The sequence below is a fragment of the Hemicordylus capensis genome, chromosome 3 (genome assembly GCF_027244095.1).
Source record: "Hemicordylus capensis ecotype Gifberg chromosome 3, rHemCap1.1.pri, whole genome shotgun sequence".
NCBI lineage: Eukaryota > Metazoa > Chordata > Lepidosauria > Squamata > Cordylidae > Hemicordylus > Hemicordylus capensis.
The window spans coordinates 352,040,920-352,056,881 of record NC_069659.1 but is presented as its reverse complement, the minus strand read 5'-3'; the positions used below and the strand labels follow the sequence as shown (position 1 = coordinate 352,056,881).

Below are 15,962 nucleotides of genomic sequence, written 5' to 3'. Positions count from 1 at the left end.
CCTGTGAAGTAGGTTAGGCTGACAGAGAAGTGACTGGCCCAGTATCACCCAGTGAGTTTCATGGCTGAGTGGGGATTTGAACTCAGGTCTCCCCAGTCCTAGTCCAACACTCTAACCACTTTCATTAAAATTATCCCAAAGCAGTTTACAATAGAATCAAAACAATGCAAAGTTAAAAACGCACAAAAGTACACATATTAAATTTAAATATAAAAACAATACATCTCTATTTAAAAGTTGAGCACACTTATATAAAACAACAACACAAAACACAGAGCAGCAGCAGCAAAAACAACAACCATCCCAATATCGCACATAAAGCGGTGCTACATCTCATGGCCTCATCTCTCTCCAATCGGTAAAATGGGAACAGCACATGAAGCTGACATCAGCGGCTTGTTAAATGAGGACCAAGGGCAGGTGCAGAGTGGAAGGTTAACAGATCCCTGACACTGGGGTGCTGCCCCCTTTTGTAGGGGTCCCTGCTCCTGTGCCCATATCTGAAGATCAAGATGCTGCTATTAAGCAGGCGGCCCATGCTGCGAAAAGCTTCCCTGGAGGATCCAGCTGATCAAGGGATGCTGTGGCAGTTTCCTGCACTGAGCAGGGGGTTGACCTCCAAGACCTCCAAGGCCCCTTCCGATTCTACCATTCTGATTCTGGGAGCACGCAAATCCAAGCTGCTATTAGCGGCACAGGAGCAGCGGGGCCTGGTTCCTGTCTGGTCAAACAACGCCCCCTCCACTCCAGTTTCTGCATAAAGAGGTGCCCCCTGCCTCATAGCAACACAGGAAGCTGCCATATGCTGAGTCAGACCATTGGTCTATCTAGTTCAGTATTGTCTTCACAGACTGGCAGCGGCTTCTCCAAGGGTGCAGGCAGGAGTCTCTCTCAGCCCTGCCTTGGAGATGCTGCCAGGAAGGGAACTTGGAACCTTCTGCTCTTCCCAGAGCGGCTCCATCCGCTGAAGGGAATATCTTACAGTGCTCACACTTCTAGTCTCCCATTCCTATGCAACCAGGGCAGACCCTGCTTAGCTAAGGGGACAAGTCATGCTTGCCACCACAAGACCAGCTCTGCTCATTCGAGGGCCTATGCTAACCCCCTGCTAGCTGAGCAAAGAGGCACCTTTAAAGTGGTGGTTCTCTTCTATTTAGCAGGGGGAGAGCAACTGGCCCTATCCAGCCCCAGCACAACATCCCTTCAGTGGCTGCTGCTAGTGTCTACCTTATGTCTATTTTTTTAGATTGTGAGCCTTTTGGGGATCTTCCCACGTCAGGGATCTTCACTATTTTTCAAGCGGGGACCACTCTGACAAAAATACTTAATCGTTTCTGAGGTATTGAGTGTGGATTCTATGATAGATAGCAAATGAGATTTTCAATGAGACACCATGAATCCACTCTAATATGCTATCATAGAATCCACACTCAGAACACCTCAGAAACAACAGAACCCTGTACCCCATGGGTTAGAAACCCATGGGGGTGGTTGGCACCCTCTTTGCACTACACCACCACTCGCTCTGGGCCATCCCAACACCCCCCAAGTGCACTTATGGGGCTGCTGAAAGCTCCATTATAACTTATTATGAGGAAAAACCTTAAAGACGCGTAAACTTCAACAATTAACCAAAAATCAGCCCTCTGCCCAAATCCTTTGAAAAAATTCAGGTAGCTTCCTTGCCCCTACCTGGCACTACCACCAACCCCACACTGCTCTAGGCCACCCCTTTGCCCCCGACGTGAAGCTATACATTTGCTGACACCTCAATGCTTCTTTATGGAGAAAAACCTTAAAGACGCGTAAACTTCAAAAATCACTTAAAAATCACCCCTTTGCCCAATTCCTTTCAAGTAATTCTGATAGCTTCCTTGCCAACCCTAGGAACTACCAGACACCACACTCCACTCTACGACACCCCTTTCCCCCTGACGTGAAGCTATACATTTGCTGCAATCTTAATTATTCTCTATGAGGAATTCAAAAATACTTTAACAATTCACCAATAATCAGAGGAGTGTCCAATTGCCTTTGGATTTTTTGGGTGGTAGGCACCCGTCTGTCTACCACCCACCCCGCTTTTGTGCCCCTAGGTGCTCCACAATAGGGCATATGGACTGGTTCGGGTCCCATTATACTCAATGAGAAAAATAATTAAAAATATTTCAAATATTCATAAAAAATCTTTGGGGTGTCTGATTGCTTCAGGGTTTGCATGGTTGTTGGCACCCATGGGTACTCCACAATAAGGAATAATGGCCTGGTTCGAGTCCCATTATATCCGATGAGAAAAAAATAAAAATAATTTTCAAAGATTCATAACAAATCATACGAGTGTCCGATTGCTTTGGGGTTTGGGTGACAGGTACCCCTGGGTGCCAGCTACCATCCTACCAATTTTTGAGTGTTCGAACTGGTCCAAACCGAACCACCCCCGGTTCGGTTCAAATTCGAACCTGCAACCCGAACCTGAGGGCTGGTTCGGTTCGGATCCGAACCGCCCCGGCCGAACCGGTTCGGATCCGAACCGGTTCGCAGATCCCTACCCTTGAGGGCTCCAGCACGGAAGCTACCCTTTCCAGCACTCCATGCAGGCCTCCCAAGATGGGTCCAGGACTCAAAGAGGGCTCCGTTGGTTTCCCTGAAAGGAGCCCCCCAGCCCTGAGCACAGCACTGCACAGGCAGGACGGTCACCTCCGCCTGGTGCCTGGGAGACCATGCAGGGTATTCAGCCTTGGCCCAGGCTTCACACAGGCCCAATCCACAATGTCAGGGAGTCACACTCAGGCCTGACGGAGGCCTCCACTGGCCCCCAGCCGGCCTTACCATGAGGAACACTGTTCTGCGTAAACCACTTTGGAAACTTGGGATGGAGAGGAGAGCTGGTCTTGTGGTCGCAGGCATGACTTGTCCCCATAGCTACGCAGGGTCTGCCCTGGTTGTATATGAATTGGAGACTAGAAGTGTGAGCACTGTAAGATATTCCCCTCAGGGGATGGAGCCACTCTGGGAAGAGCAGAAGGTTCCAAGTTCCCTCCCTGGCAGCATCTCCAAGACAGGGCTGAGAGAGACTCCTGCCTGTAACCTTGCAGAAGCTGCTGCCAGTCTGTGAAGCCAATACTGAGCTAGAAAGACCAATGGTCTGACTCAGTATATGGCAGTTTCCTATGTTCCCAACTTCTGTTTATTTTTTATTTATTTATTTTTTGCATTTTATATCCCGCTCTTCCTCCAAGGAGCCCAGAGCGGTGCACTACATACTTGAGTTTCTCTTTCACAACAACCCTGTAAAGTCGGTGAGGCTGAGAGAGAAGTGACTGGCCCAGAGTCACCCAGCAAGTCTCATGGCTGAATGGGGATTTGAACTCGGGTCTCCTCAGTCCTAGTCCAGCACTCTAACCACTACACCACGCTGGCTCCTACTCCACGCTTGTTGAGAAGCAGTATATAAATATTTGTAGTAGTCAGCCGCACCTTGTCCTAAGGAGCCGGGCTCTTTGTGTGTGTGTGTGTGTGTGTGTGTGTGTGTGTGTGCGCGCAAATGAGGTTTGCACACACACACTCTTAGTGTGTGTGTGTGTGTGCGCGCGCGCAAATGAGGTTTCTCTCATCCCATCCCTGCAATAACAATAACAAAAGCCATGTTGCCTGCAGGCTGCCTATTCATCAGGTATAGCCCCCACAGCTCTACCTGATGGATGGCCAGTCTGCAGGCAGCGCAGCTCTCCTTAACACAGGGTGGAATGGGAGAAACAGATGCACTGTGGGGGGGGGGAGGTCGGGAACCAGAGGCAGCTGTGCCTCATTTGGTGCCCCCACCCCAGCTCATTAGGATGAGCTGCTGCTGCTGGTAATAGTTGTTGTAGCGGTTGCTAGAGTTGACACATTAAAAGCGTTGTCTTTTTAGCAGCAAGACAGAGGTATCTGGCACTGCATCCTGCCGGCAGCCTCCTGTTTTGGTTGCCAACCGGCAGGTCTGCTAAACATCTTGTCCTTACCATTTTTTTAAACGAGGGAGCAGCCGACAAAGGTCCCCGCCCGCAAGGAGCCAACTGGCCCACGTTCAGTAAAGGAAATGGAAGGAGAAGGAAGCAGGAGTCTCGCTTGCACATTAAAACCATACAAATGGCCTTAATTGGATTTTAACAAGAGGCAGCGAGCAGGTGGGAGATAAATTAGCACGGACGATCAGCGCCAGTGTCTCTTGGCAATTAATACCTAATTACCCCCCAAACTGATCACCTCGCTAATAAGTGCGGCGGAGTGGGTGGGTGTGTGCACAGGCCCAGCGTGGGCCGTACACCCCCAAACAGGTCCGCCGCACGGCTTCGGGACAGCAGCGCCTGCCCCCCCAGCAGGCTTCGGGATTGGAGGGGAGGGTTGGCGCTCAGCCGATCTGGGCAAACAGCAGGCGGGTGGGGGTTGCCACCGTGGCTCCCGTGGCCCAGACAGAACACTGCAGGGTGAAGCAGCTCTGGACTCCTGCCAAAAGCTCCTTAGGTCCAACCACCCCTTTCAAACCATGATCCAGTGCCTCTAGAAAGGGGTTCCCAGACGCGGAGGGACTACAACTCCCATCATCCCCAGCCACAACAGCCGAAGACTGATGGCAAGCCCACGTTTGATAGCCTAGAGCAGTCTGGGTCCCCCGGTGGTGTGGGACGAAAACTTTGGCCAATGCGGCTGGGTGTGATGGGAGTGGTAGTCAGACACAAGCTGGGAAACTCCTGCTCTAGGCTCACAAGCCACCCCGTTTATTCTCAGCACCTGATATTCGAAGGTATACTTCTGTTGTACATGGAGGTTCCATTTTAGCTCTCGTGGCCAAGAGCAACCATTTGAAATTTCTGAAAAATCACTGCGGATATTTATTATGCCCTTTGAAGTCTTCCAAGCCATTTGCATACATCATCTCAAGGCGGCTAACGACAGTGCTGCAAGGCAGACCAGTATAAGCGCTTTCTCATACTGTGGGTTTAGGGTGAGTGGGTAAGAGATGGACCCAGAGAGTTGACCTGTCCCGGGTCACAGGTGGGTCTCTTAACCATGCTGCTCCAGGAAGCTTGTCGACAAATACAACTATCTATCTATATATCCCGCTCTTCCTCCGAGGAGCTCAGGGTGGTGTACATGGTTACTTTTATCCTCACAACAACCCTGCGAGGTAGGTTAGGCTGAGAGATACCTGACTGGCCCAGAGTCACCCAGTGAGTTTCATGGTTGAATGGGGATTTGAACTCGGGTCTTCCCAGTCCTAGTCCAACACTCTAACCACTACACTATGCTGCTGGCTATACAGTACCACTTCTCAACCAATGTTCCCAAAGTGGTTCACATAGATTATATGTCCCCAAAGCGGTTTACATATATTATACATATACATTGTGTGTGTGTGTGTGTATGTGTACGCACACACACAGGGGCCCCACTCTGTTGCCAGCTTTGGCTTTTTTTAAAGCCAAATTTTGGGTTACGGCCCACTTGACTCACAAGTCTACCCCTTAGGCTCTGGCTACAATTCCCTGGCCCCAAAGAGCTCACAATCTATAAAAGACCCAGGAGACACCAACAACAGCCACTGGAGGGATGTTGTGCTGGGCGGGGGGGGGATGGGGATGGAGAGGGACAACTTGTCCTGCCCCTGCTCAATGCCAGAGAAGCACCCCTTTCAAAGGGCGCCTCTTTGCTCCGTTAGCAGGGCTTGACTTGTCCCCAGTCCATCCCTACAGACACGTGTCACCCCGGCCTGCAAGAAGGGGGGGGGGAGAGACCAGATGCCATGGCCCCCCACCCCCACCCCCGGGCAGTTCACAGGAAGGGAACACCCCCTGCCCCGTCCCCACCCTGCCCCACTGAGAGGGCGTGAAGCAGGGAAGGGGGGATCCAGCGAGGCGCCAAGAGAGTGGCCTGGGTCCACTCCCTGCTCTTTCCAAAGGGCCCCCTCCCGTTGCTTTGATCCTGGGGGGTGGGGGGGTGGGTGGGGAGTGCAGCCGCTGAAACACTTCACAGCAGAGGGGCGGGCGGGGGGCAGGGGGCCGCTGCTGCTGCTGCGTGTCAGGCCGGGCTTGCAGGCTGCCCTGTCCCCTGTCATTATGAGGAATGGCCGCGCATTAAGGTATTAGGACATGACAGCTATAATTCTAGCCAATTCCTGCCGGCTGCCCGGGCACTGCCACGATTTATGGAAGCACTTTCCAGAGCAGAAAATTAACAAGTCGTGCTCGCCGAGAACAAGGCGCTGGGGCCCGCGCGCATGTGCACACAGACACACACACAGACACACCCCAGCCCCCACACCGAGGAACCCCCCCCTCCCCGGGGCAGAAGAAGTGGGCACGGCTCTCCTCCCCACTCCACCACCGCCGGAGGGTCTCTCCAACCGAGGCTCAGATTCGGCCCTGGAAGGCCGTGGGGGCTTTGCGGGGGCGGGGAGCCGGCCCCGTGGTCGCGGGCATGAACGGTCCCCTCCGCTAAGCAGGGCCTGCCCTGGTTTGCATTGGGAGGGGCGACAGCAGGCGTGTCAGCGCTGTCTGCTGCAAGAGAGTCCCCTTAGGGCAGGAGTAATTGAGGCTGGGGGTGAGGGTGGGGGGGGTGGGGGAGTCAAAAGGTTGGCTACCCCTAGCCTAAGGAGATGGGGCAATAACTCAGTTCATCTGCTTGCAGGCAGAAGGCCCTGGTTTCACCCCCTGGCAGCATCTCCTAGTAGGGCTGGGAGAGACTCCTGCCTGGAAACGTGGAGAGCTGCTGCCAGCCAGTGCAGGCATTCCTGAGCTAGATGAACTAATCGTCTGATTCGGTAGAAGGCAGCTTCCTCTGTGTCTACAACATAAAGAGATTGGCTGTGGTGCTTTTAGCGCCGGAGGCTGGCATGGTGTGCATGGGCCACAAGATGGGGAGAGAGCCAGAAGGACATATGAGTCATGGACAAAGGAGCTCCTGATCTGAATCTGGCCTCCGCCACTGACTCACTAAATGGCCTTAACTAAGTCACTTATCCTCTGAGTCCAAGCACTCCAGAACACCATCACGCCATACTACAGTTGGGTAAGAGCTCACGAAGCATGGCAACTAGGGGCCAAACCAGATATGTCATGCAACTGGAACTCCTGGCCACTGCGGGGGGGGGGGGGGCGGTCAAGACATTTTCAGAGCAGGGATGATAGGGAGAGAATGCTTGACCCCTTTCTACACCCTACAGCAGCAGTTCCCGATCTGGGGGACTCCAGATGTTGCTGGATGACAACTCCCATCATCCTCAGCCACAATCAATTGTAGCTGAGGCTGATGGGAGTTGTAGTTCAGCAACATCCAGAGGTCCCCAGGTTGAGTGCCGCTGTGCTACGGCATCAATTCCAAATACCCCTCTTCCCCCCACCAAATTCTTAGCTTCAAGGGTAGGAGACAGATTCAAGTCAGGGAACTGCCATTGGGGAACAGGGGTAAGACCCCCAACAATGCTGCAGCCCAAATCCAAAGCTTTCATTGCCTTCTGAATATGGGGAAAGCCCTATTCACACATTACACTCAACACATGAACAATCTGTGTACTCTGGACACATGTACATTTCTGTAGGCATGTACAGTTATTCACATGTTACGTTCAATGCATGCTACAGTGGTAGTGGTATGCTTCTTATCTGTTCCCTGCATTTGAGGGGACCCATCCTAGGTGTCAGTTTTAAAGTAGATGCAGGTACAGCTAATCATGCAAACACATGGGCATGTGTACAGACACCTGAATGCACATAAAGCTATAGCCCAATTCAGACATTATGCTGTACATGTGTACAGATGTCTGTACACTCGTACATACGTGTGTGAATGACTGTACCTTTAAAAAAGTGAATCTGGGTACAGGCCGTTCAAATGCATGGTACAGATAGGAAGGGTACTTCTGATCCTGCATTCAATGTAACACATGAATGACTGTACCTGTGTACACTCATTGCACAAGTGCTGAACGTAACATGTGAACGGGCCTATTGTGTCTGGGTAAGGTTGAAGTTGCCACCAGCTCGTGTGGTGGCTATGCAGGGACAGGCCTTCTCTGTTGCTGCCTCAAGATGCACTCCCAGCTGAAAAAAGAGCCTCCCTCTCTCTCTGATTACTATTAAAAAGTCTCTAAAAACTTGTTTTTTCACTCGAGCTTTTTAACTGAACCATGGTTTTAATTACCCCCTCCCCTTCATTTTTAATCTGTTTCATGTTGTTGCAAGCCACCCAGAGATGGATGTTTGGGGCAGTCAACAAATTTGAATGAATGAATGAATATAAAGATGTCAAAAACTCCAGTCACAGAACTCTTAGGTAGCATGTTGTTTGGGCCAGAGTGTGAAGCAGGCACAATCTAAATCTTGCCTTTGTTGTTAAGTCAGCAGGGAACCTTGAGCAAGGCGCTCCATCTGAGCCTCGGTTTCCCCATCTGCACTTTAAAGACAGCAACACAGACCTCTGCACAGGGCTGTCATAAAGATACTGGTGTGGTGGTTAGAGTGCTGGACTAGGACCAGGGAGACCAGAGTTCAAATCCCCATTCAGCCATAAAACTCACTGGGTGACTGGGCCAGTCACTTCTCTCTCAGCCTAGTCTACCTCACAGGGTTGTTGTGAGGATAAATATGACCATACACACCACTCTGGGCTCCTTGGAGAAAGAGCAGGATAGAAATGCAAAAAACCTCCCACAAAAAAACCAAAAATAAAAACAGGCAAACGTACTTTGAATGAGCCAAAACAGGGTTATCAAACTGCAGCCCTCCTGCCAATGTTGGCCTACAACCCCCATCATGCTTGGCGACTGGCCACTGTGACTGGGGATCATGGGAGTTGTAGGCCAGCAACAGCTGGAGGCCCACAGTTTGACCCCCCCCCCACATGCACATACCACCCTAAAATGTCACAGAATGTTCCTTGCGGCAGCAGCAGAAAGGTCTGAAAAAACTCATCAAAGCAACATCATGTCATTCGTACAGGGGTTCTTCAACCTGGGTTCCCAGATACTGGTGGACTACAAATTCTATCACCACCAGCCACAATGGCCAAACAACATCTGGGGACCCAAATTCATGAACCCCTAAATGATTGTCCAAGGACTAGCTGCTGGATCACGAAATGGACCATCCATGTTCAGGGAGAGGAGATCTGAACATCAGGGGACATCAAGAGGGAAAGGCTATTGCCTGCCCCACTTGTGGGGCTCCTGGCCGGCCTCTTGGAAATAGGGGGCTGGACCGAGGGAAAGAGGGCCTTTTGGCAGCCAGACACAGGGCACCCCACAACATCCAGCAAGGGGCCAGGGCCTGGAGGACAAGGAAACATCACAGAAGTGCACCCAAAGCAGCAGCAGCAGCCGCCGCCCAATTGTGCAAATTAATGAACAGCACTGCCTTCAAATGGAATAATGAATCTGCAGCATTGATTGGTTCGGTTTGTGGCTGCAGAGGGAAGCGGGGGGGGGGGGGGAGGCAGAGAACAACAGGAGGGGGGAAGAGATGCTGAAAGCGACTGCAGGCTCTTTGGCGTCTGGTGTGCCGGGTTCTGGCATGCCAGTTCCCATTTGAGTCGCCTTCACGGCGCACCTGGCCTGGGTGCGTGCCTCGAAAACGTCTCGGCATCGGCAGAAGGGGCAGGGCAAAGCAATCTTAGCCCCGCTTGGCTCTGCACCAGCCAGGACAGGGGCGCATTTCCTGGCTTCGTCCTACGCAAGATGCTGCAAAAAGCTGGGCAGGCTGGACTCTAAGCAGATGAACATCGCAACTCATCGCCAGGAAGTTGCGCCTGGGTGCCTCCCCAGAGGCTCAGGGGGAGGCACACGACATCCCCACCCCCAGCCCCCCATTTGTTTGGGGTGTGCACACAGGGGCACAAAACTGGGCTGCGAGATCCCAAAGGCAGCTAATCTTGGAGGGCGACAGAGAAGCAAAGCCAGAGAATGCCTTCCTGAGTGGCAATGCGCTTCACTCAATGCACAGACAGAGAGCGGAAGGAAAACGCACATCATCAGAGCACGGCGACAAGGCTTAATATGCAGAAAGAAGAAAAGCGCACTGTATCACGAGTGGACAGAGTCAGAGGGGAACCAAAGACCTCCCCCAGAGCAAGCAGTATATACCCCACCAGTGCCCTCGACAAGACATTAGCGGTCTAGGCTACGGACTGCCACAAGCAGAAGGCGGGTCCCTGCCCAAAGATGCTCCCCGAACCGAGTTTGGCTGAGAGCAAGTGATGCTTTGCAGAGAGTGCTCCAAAGTGACTGCAAACATAAGCCCGATTCAGACACTGTGCTGGACAAGGGTACAGCGTGTGTGTGCGTCTGTGTGTGAGAATGACTGTACCTGTATTCATGTTAAAAGTGAACCTGGATTCAGGCCCTTCGAATGCATGGCACAGACAGGAATGGTACTGCAGTATCTGCCTTCAGCATAACGTGAATGACTGTACCTGTGGGCAGATCTGTAGCTGTGTACACTGTACACTCATTGTACAAGTGTTGAATACAACGCGTGAATGGGCCTGCAGAAGCAACGTTCACTGCACTATTTACCCCTGCATTTTTTAAATTGTGTAAACATCAATCCAGGGGCCTCCAATCCAGGCGTGGTGGGTGCAAAAGGTTAAAGTCCCCCTCCCTCGAAGCCCTGCTATCAACCCAGAATGGGACCTTGTGCAGCTGCTACTGTACATACATACAAACAGCAGGGTAGGGATGGGCCCGGACCGGTCCCGGGTGGTTCAGTTCGGGGTGGGGGGTCGCTTTAAGAGCGGTGGGAGGGTTTACTTACCCCTCCCGCCGCTTTCCCGCTCTGGTTCCATAATCTTAAGAGTAATTGGGGTGGCAGGATACCTCCCTGCCGCCCCTTCCCCAATGTTGCCAAAAAACCTCCCAGGAGTGCTTTGCACACGCGTGCGCACGTCACAGAGACATCATGCGCACGCTCCACGTCTCTGTGACGTGCGCGCGTGCAAAGCACTCCTGGGAGGTTTTTTGGCAACATCGGGGAAGGGGCGGCAGGGAGGTATCCTGCTGCCCCAATTACTCTTACGATTATGGCGCCCGAGCGGGAAAGCGGCGGGAGGGGTAAGTAAACCCTCCCGCCGCTCTTAAAGCGACCCCCCACCCCAGTGCTGGACCGCAGTTGGCGGTTCCGTGCACACCCCTACAGCAGGGCCAACATGATTGTCTGCTCTGGCTCTCAGACTGGCCAAGCCAGGCTCCAAATCCCCACTCGGGCACCAACCTTCCTGCCTAACAAACCCCACCAGCTGCCAAACACCTGAAGCGGCCTTCTCCTCAGTTCGAGCCATCTTGGCCTGTAGCGTCTACAACCCTGATTGGCAGCAACTCTCCAGAGTTCTGTGCCAAATTCAGCCCCAGCTCTGCAACCCGGGAAGCATCTCGCTTTAATGAGCGAGATGCTGGGGCTTGAAGCAGGGACCTTCTGGGGACAAAGCATGGGACCCACCACTGAGTTAGGGGTCCCCTACTCACATTGCTTTCTTTTCTTAAAGACACAGGCTTCCCCTTCTCCTGGGTAAAGACTGGGGCAGGATTTGAACCAGCAACTGGAGCACAAGACACAGGAAGGGACAGGCCTTGCACAGGGTAGGGGTGGGGGGATTTGAACCAACAACTATTTCTATGGTTGTTGGTTCGAATCCTCCCCATCCCTACGTTGTGCAAGGCCAGTCCCTGAGCAAGAAAGGACTCCCCCACCTGCAGTGTGGAGGGGAGGGATGTACACTGCTCCAAGCTCATCGGAGAAAGGACAGGATATGCATGTAATAGACCACAATTAAGCCAGCCACACAACCCTAAGATGTACTTTCACACCTCAAATCGCACAATTGCCGCCACACACAAGTGTCAGAAGCGCAGGATGGAAAACACAAGAGAGAACAAATGTCTCTTCTCAGAGCAGGTCAGGAGATCAACAGACAGAGCGAGGCTTCCAGCACAATCCTATCCATGTTTGTTTGGAAGGAGTTTGCCTGGCCTGAACCTCATATGAATACATGAAGCAGCCTAACCGAGTCAGACTTTGGTCTATCTAGCTCTGTATTGTCTACACTGACTGGCAGTGGCTCTCCAAGGTTCTCTTTCCCAGCCCTCCCAACAGGTGCTCTCTCGCTGAGCTGTGGACCCATCCCCTAAGGAGTATATCTTACAGTGCTCACACACACAGTCTCCCATCCAAATGCAAACCAAGGCAGACCCTGCTTAGCAAAAGGGTCCATTCATGCTTGCTACCACAAGAGCAACTCGCCCCTGTACACTTGCTCAGGCATCTGTCTGAATCGTACTACTACCTCTTCTATTCATCCTTTTTTGGGCACTGAAACACCGCAGAAAAATGGAAACTCGTATGAATACATGAAAGCAGCCTAACCGAGTCAGACTTTGGTCTATCTAGCCCAGTATTGTCTACACTGACTGGCAGTGGCTCTCCAAGGTGGCAGGCAGGGGTCTATCCCAGCCCTACCTGGAAATTTATTTATTTATTTTATTGTTAAATTGGTATACCACCTTTCATTAAAACCATCCCAAATGGTGCCTGGGATTGAACTTGGGTCCCTCCTGCAGGCCAAGCCGGTGTTCTCCCACTGAGCAGACGTCGGCTCATGTGGAGTTGGGCCACAAGGGAGCAACTCCCCAGAGCTTCAGCCCAGAAATCTTCCCCAGTCCTATCTGGAGATGCTACCAGGGACTGAATCGGACCCAACAGGGGCTCCCTCATTGAGCTCTGACTCTTCCGCTAACCGGAGTTCAAGTCAAACGATAGAAATGGGGCTTGCCGGGATGACACAACCACTGGCCCCTCCTTATCATGGGCGCAGGAGCATGGGTGCATATTCCTCCCCCCAATCTGGTGAGCCTAAGTGCACAGGGGAAGGGGAGTCAGTCAGCGGGGTGCCATGGTTGGAGCAGTGGACAAAGGCCAGTGTTCCCTCTAACAGGGATTCCTAGACGTAGTTGACTACAACTCCCAGATCCCCCAAGCAAAAGCCACTGCAGCTGGGGATTCGGGGAGTTGTCGTCAACAACATCTGGGAATCCCTTTTAGAGGGAACATAGACTAGGACTCGGGAGACTCGAGTTGAAAAATCCCCACTCAGCCATGCAACTCCCTGGGTGATTCTGGACCAGTCACTTCTCTCTCAGCCTAACCTACATCACAAGGTCGTTGTGAGGATTAACGCAACCACGTACAACACTCTGAGCCCCCTGGAGGAAGAGCGGGATTTAAATGTTAATACTAAAGGGGTCGTTCAGATGAGCTGCCCTTCAATGCATGGATTAAATACTACTTTATGTTTTCTTTTTAAGCCATGTGTTGAAAGATGGTTAGGCTAATCCATCCCCACACCTGCATGGTTAGGTGACTGTGCGGGGGGGGGGGGTGTTGCACTTCTGATTAAAGGTGATGCTTCAAAGCTGTGTTGTGAGCTGCCCAGAGAACTAGCAAATAAAGTTGTTTATTATTAATTACTAATTTATTATTGTAACGAGGGGGGCAGCCGGATGCATATCCAAAGCAGCCCTTTAACTTTTGATAAAAGCTATGGGATAGGAGCTCCCCCTGGTGGCCAGCCCGGCACGTACCTGTCACAGGTGCAACTCAGAAGCACAGCCAAGATGTTGTAGACAACGTAAGTGAAGATGACAGCCAAGATGGTGCCCCGGGGAATGGAGTAACTGGGCCTCTTCAGGTCCCCTGAGAAAAAGAAGGGCAGGACCGCGATCAGGAACCCTCTAAGTGCAGGGGAGCACTACTTCAACCCTGCCCCCCAGGTGTTTTGGGGCCACATCATCCCCAACCACAGTGGGGCCAAACGTCATGAAGGATGGGAATTGTGGTCCAACATCCGCAAGTGGGCCAGAGTTGTGCAGCTGTGCTCTAGTTTTTTTGGTTTTTTTTTTTTTTTAAGTGGACCCCATCTCCCTGCCCAGAACATTTCTCTCCCTCCAGCTTCCATTCCAGTGCCACAATTTCACACTCACCAGACATGTTGGAGCCCGCCATGATGCCTGTGCAGCCGTTGAACATGACGGCGAAGACAGTGCTGAAGCTCATCAGGCGGCCCGTTGTGTAATCCACGCTGTAGCCGGCTGCAGGGGAGAGAGGAAGAAAGATCCGGGTGAAAGTCTCTCTCTCTCGTGCAGGGCAAACAGAGAACCCCTGTCATTAGCTGCTACAGAGACCAGATGCAAAGGAGGACGGCAATCCTGTACTTCTAACAATCCTACAGAAGAAGAGGGAATTTCCACAGATGCAGCTTTTCTCATATCAGGGTGCAGCAGAGAGGAGAAAAGCTGCAGCTGCCCCAATTCCCTCCTCTTCTGCACAGCTATTCAAGGCATAGAGGTTCTGGCTCTTCCTACAGCTGACTGCCCGGCTACATCACCTGCAGTGGCTTCTGTTTGGCGGTCCTCCAAATTCCAAGCCCTGGGCATCACATGAAGTGACCAGGTTCAAACTTCCCTGGGAGCCACATGCTCTAATCTTCAAACCCTGCCTCCAAAACCCCCAGATGCATGTGAGAGGACACAGCACTTGACTCCATAGTGAGGGAAAGGCACCCTGCATATGCCCAGAAACACTCTCCTCTTTCATTGTCACTTTATGTTATGGCTGCATTGCACCCTCAAAAACCACTTATGAAGCGGAGCTTCCGAATGAAATTTTGGAAGAAGTGCATACTTTTGTGGTCTGGCACTTGTTTGAGTTTGTAGATCGGTGGAGTAGTTTTTAAAATTACCAGATGAAGAGGGTCAGCCATGTTTCTGAATGGCAAGGCAATTTAGTGGTCAGAGCGGGCAAGGATCAGCACACAGACAAGAGTGCTAGAGATTTTAGAAGGCCATAGTGAACATAGGAAGCTGCCATATACTGAGTCAGACCATTGGTCTATCTAGCTCAGTATTGTCTTTACAGTCGGGCAGCGGCTTCTCCAAGGCTGCAGGCAGGAATCCCTCTCAGCCCTATCTTGATGATGCTGCCAGGGAGGGAACCTGGAACCTAGATGCTCTTCCCAGAGCAGCTCCATCCCCTGAGGGGAAGATCTTACAGTGTTCACACATCAAGTCTCCCTTTCATATGCAACCAGGGTGGACCCTGCTTAGCTAAGGGGACAAGTCATGCTTGATGACACAAGACCAGCTCTCCTCTCCTAGTGAACCATAATTAGGCGATTACAGGCAGAAGTTGGAGGTGCTGGTCAGTGCTTGAATTATGGGCAACACTCAAACTTCCCTGACACCCACAATTCAAAGACTGATTAGGGCTGCGGGGACCCGGGTTCAAATCCTCATTTGCTCTCACAGCTTCACCTAGCTCACAGGATTGTTGAGAGTGCAAAACCAGGAGGGGAGAGGGGAGTGAGACTTGCTTGGAGGATAAAAAGGACATCAACTAACTGCCCCTCAACTCTCCTCCTGCTATCCCCGAGATTCCCTCGCTATCTCCAACACTTGTGTTTCAGACTAATTGGGCATCCTTTAAAGAGGCAGTTTTGGTTCATTCTGCACTGACCCTGGAACCTTGCCAGTAGCATCTTTGGTATCAAGAAGGAACTTGTGTTTGGGGGGGGTGGGGGGAGAAAAGAGAGCAGATTAGAAGGGAAGGACAGCAACATCAAACACCAGGAAAGGGATGTGGTGGCCAAGGGTCTGTTGTCTTTGGATCCTTCCTCAAAAAGCACAATCTCCACAATTCTCCCCAAAAGCACAATCCTGCTCTCCACTGAGCAGGAGAGGAGAGCGGGTCTTGTGGTAGCAAGCGTGACTTGTCCCCCTAGCTAAGCAGGGTCTGCCCTGGTTGCAGATGAATGGGAGACTTGATGTGTGAGCACTGTAAGATCTTCCCCTCAGCAGGGGATGGAGCCACTCGGGGAAGAGCAGAAGGTTCCAAGTTCCCTCCTTGGATTCTCCAGGGCTGAGAGAGACTCCTGCCTGCAACCTT

The 15,962-nt window shown here is 51.9% G+C and overlaps 1 protein-coding gene across 2 annotated transcripts in view; it reads right to left on the bottom strand.

Annotated features, from left to right (window-relative positions):
* The window catches only part of LOC128352192 (solute carrier family 12 member 9-like), a 145,449-nt gene that overhangs the window by 86,310 nt on the left and 43,177 nt on the right, over nucleotides 1-15,962 (bottom strand). For both annotated transcript variants that reach the window (XM_053312531.1, XM_053312530.1), the window contains exons 5-6: nucleotides 14,003-14,110; nucleotides 13,604-13,715 (exon numbers count right to left, since the gene is read on the bottom strand). In XM_053312531.1, coding sequence (XP_053168506.1) covers nucleotides 13,604-13,715; nucleotides 14,003-14,110 — 220 coding nt within the window. The remainder of the gene's footprint in view (nucleotides 1-13,603; nucleotides 13,716-14,002; nucleotides 14,111-15,962) is intronic.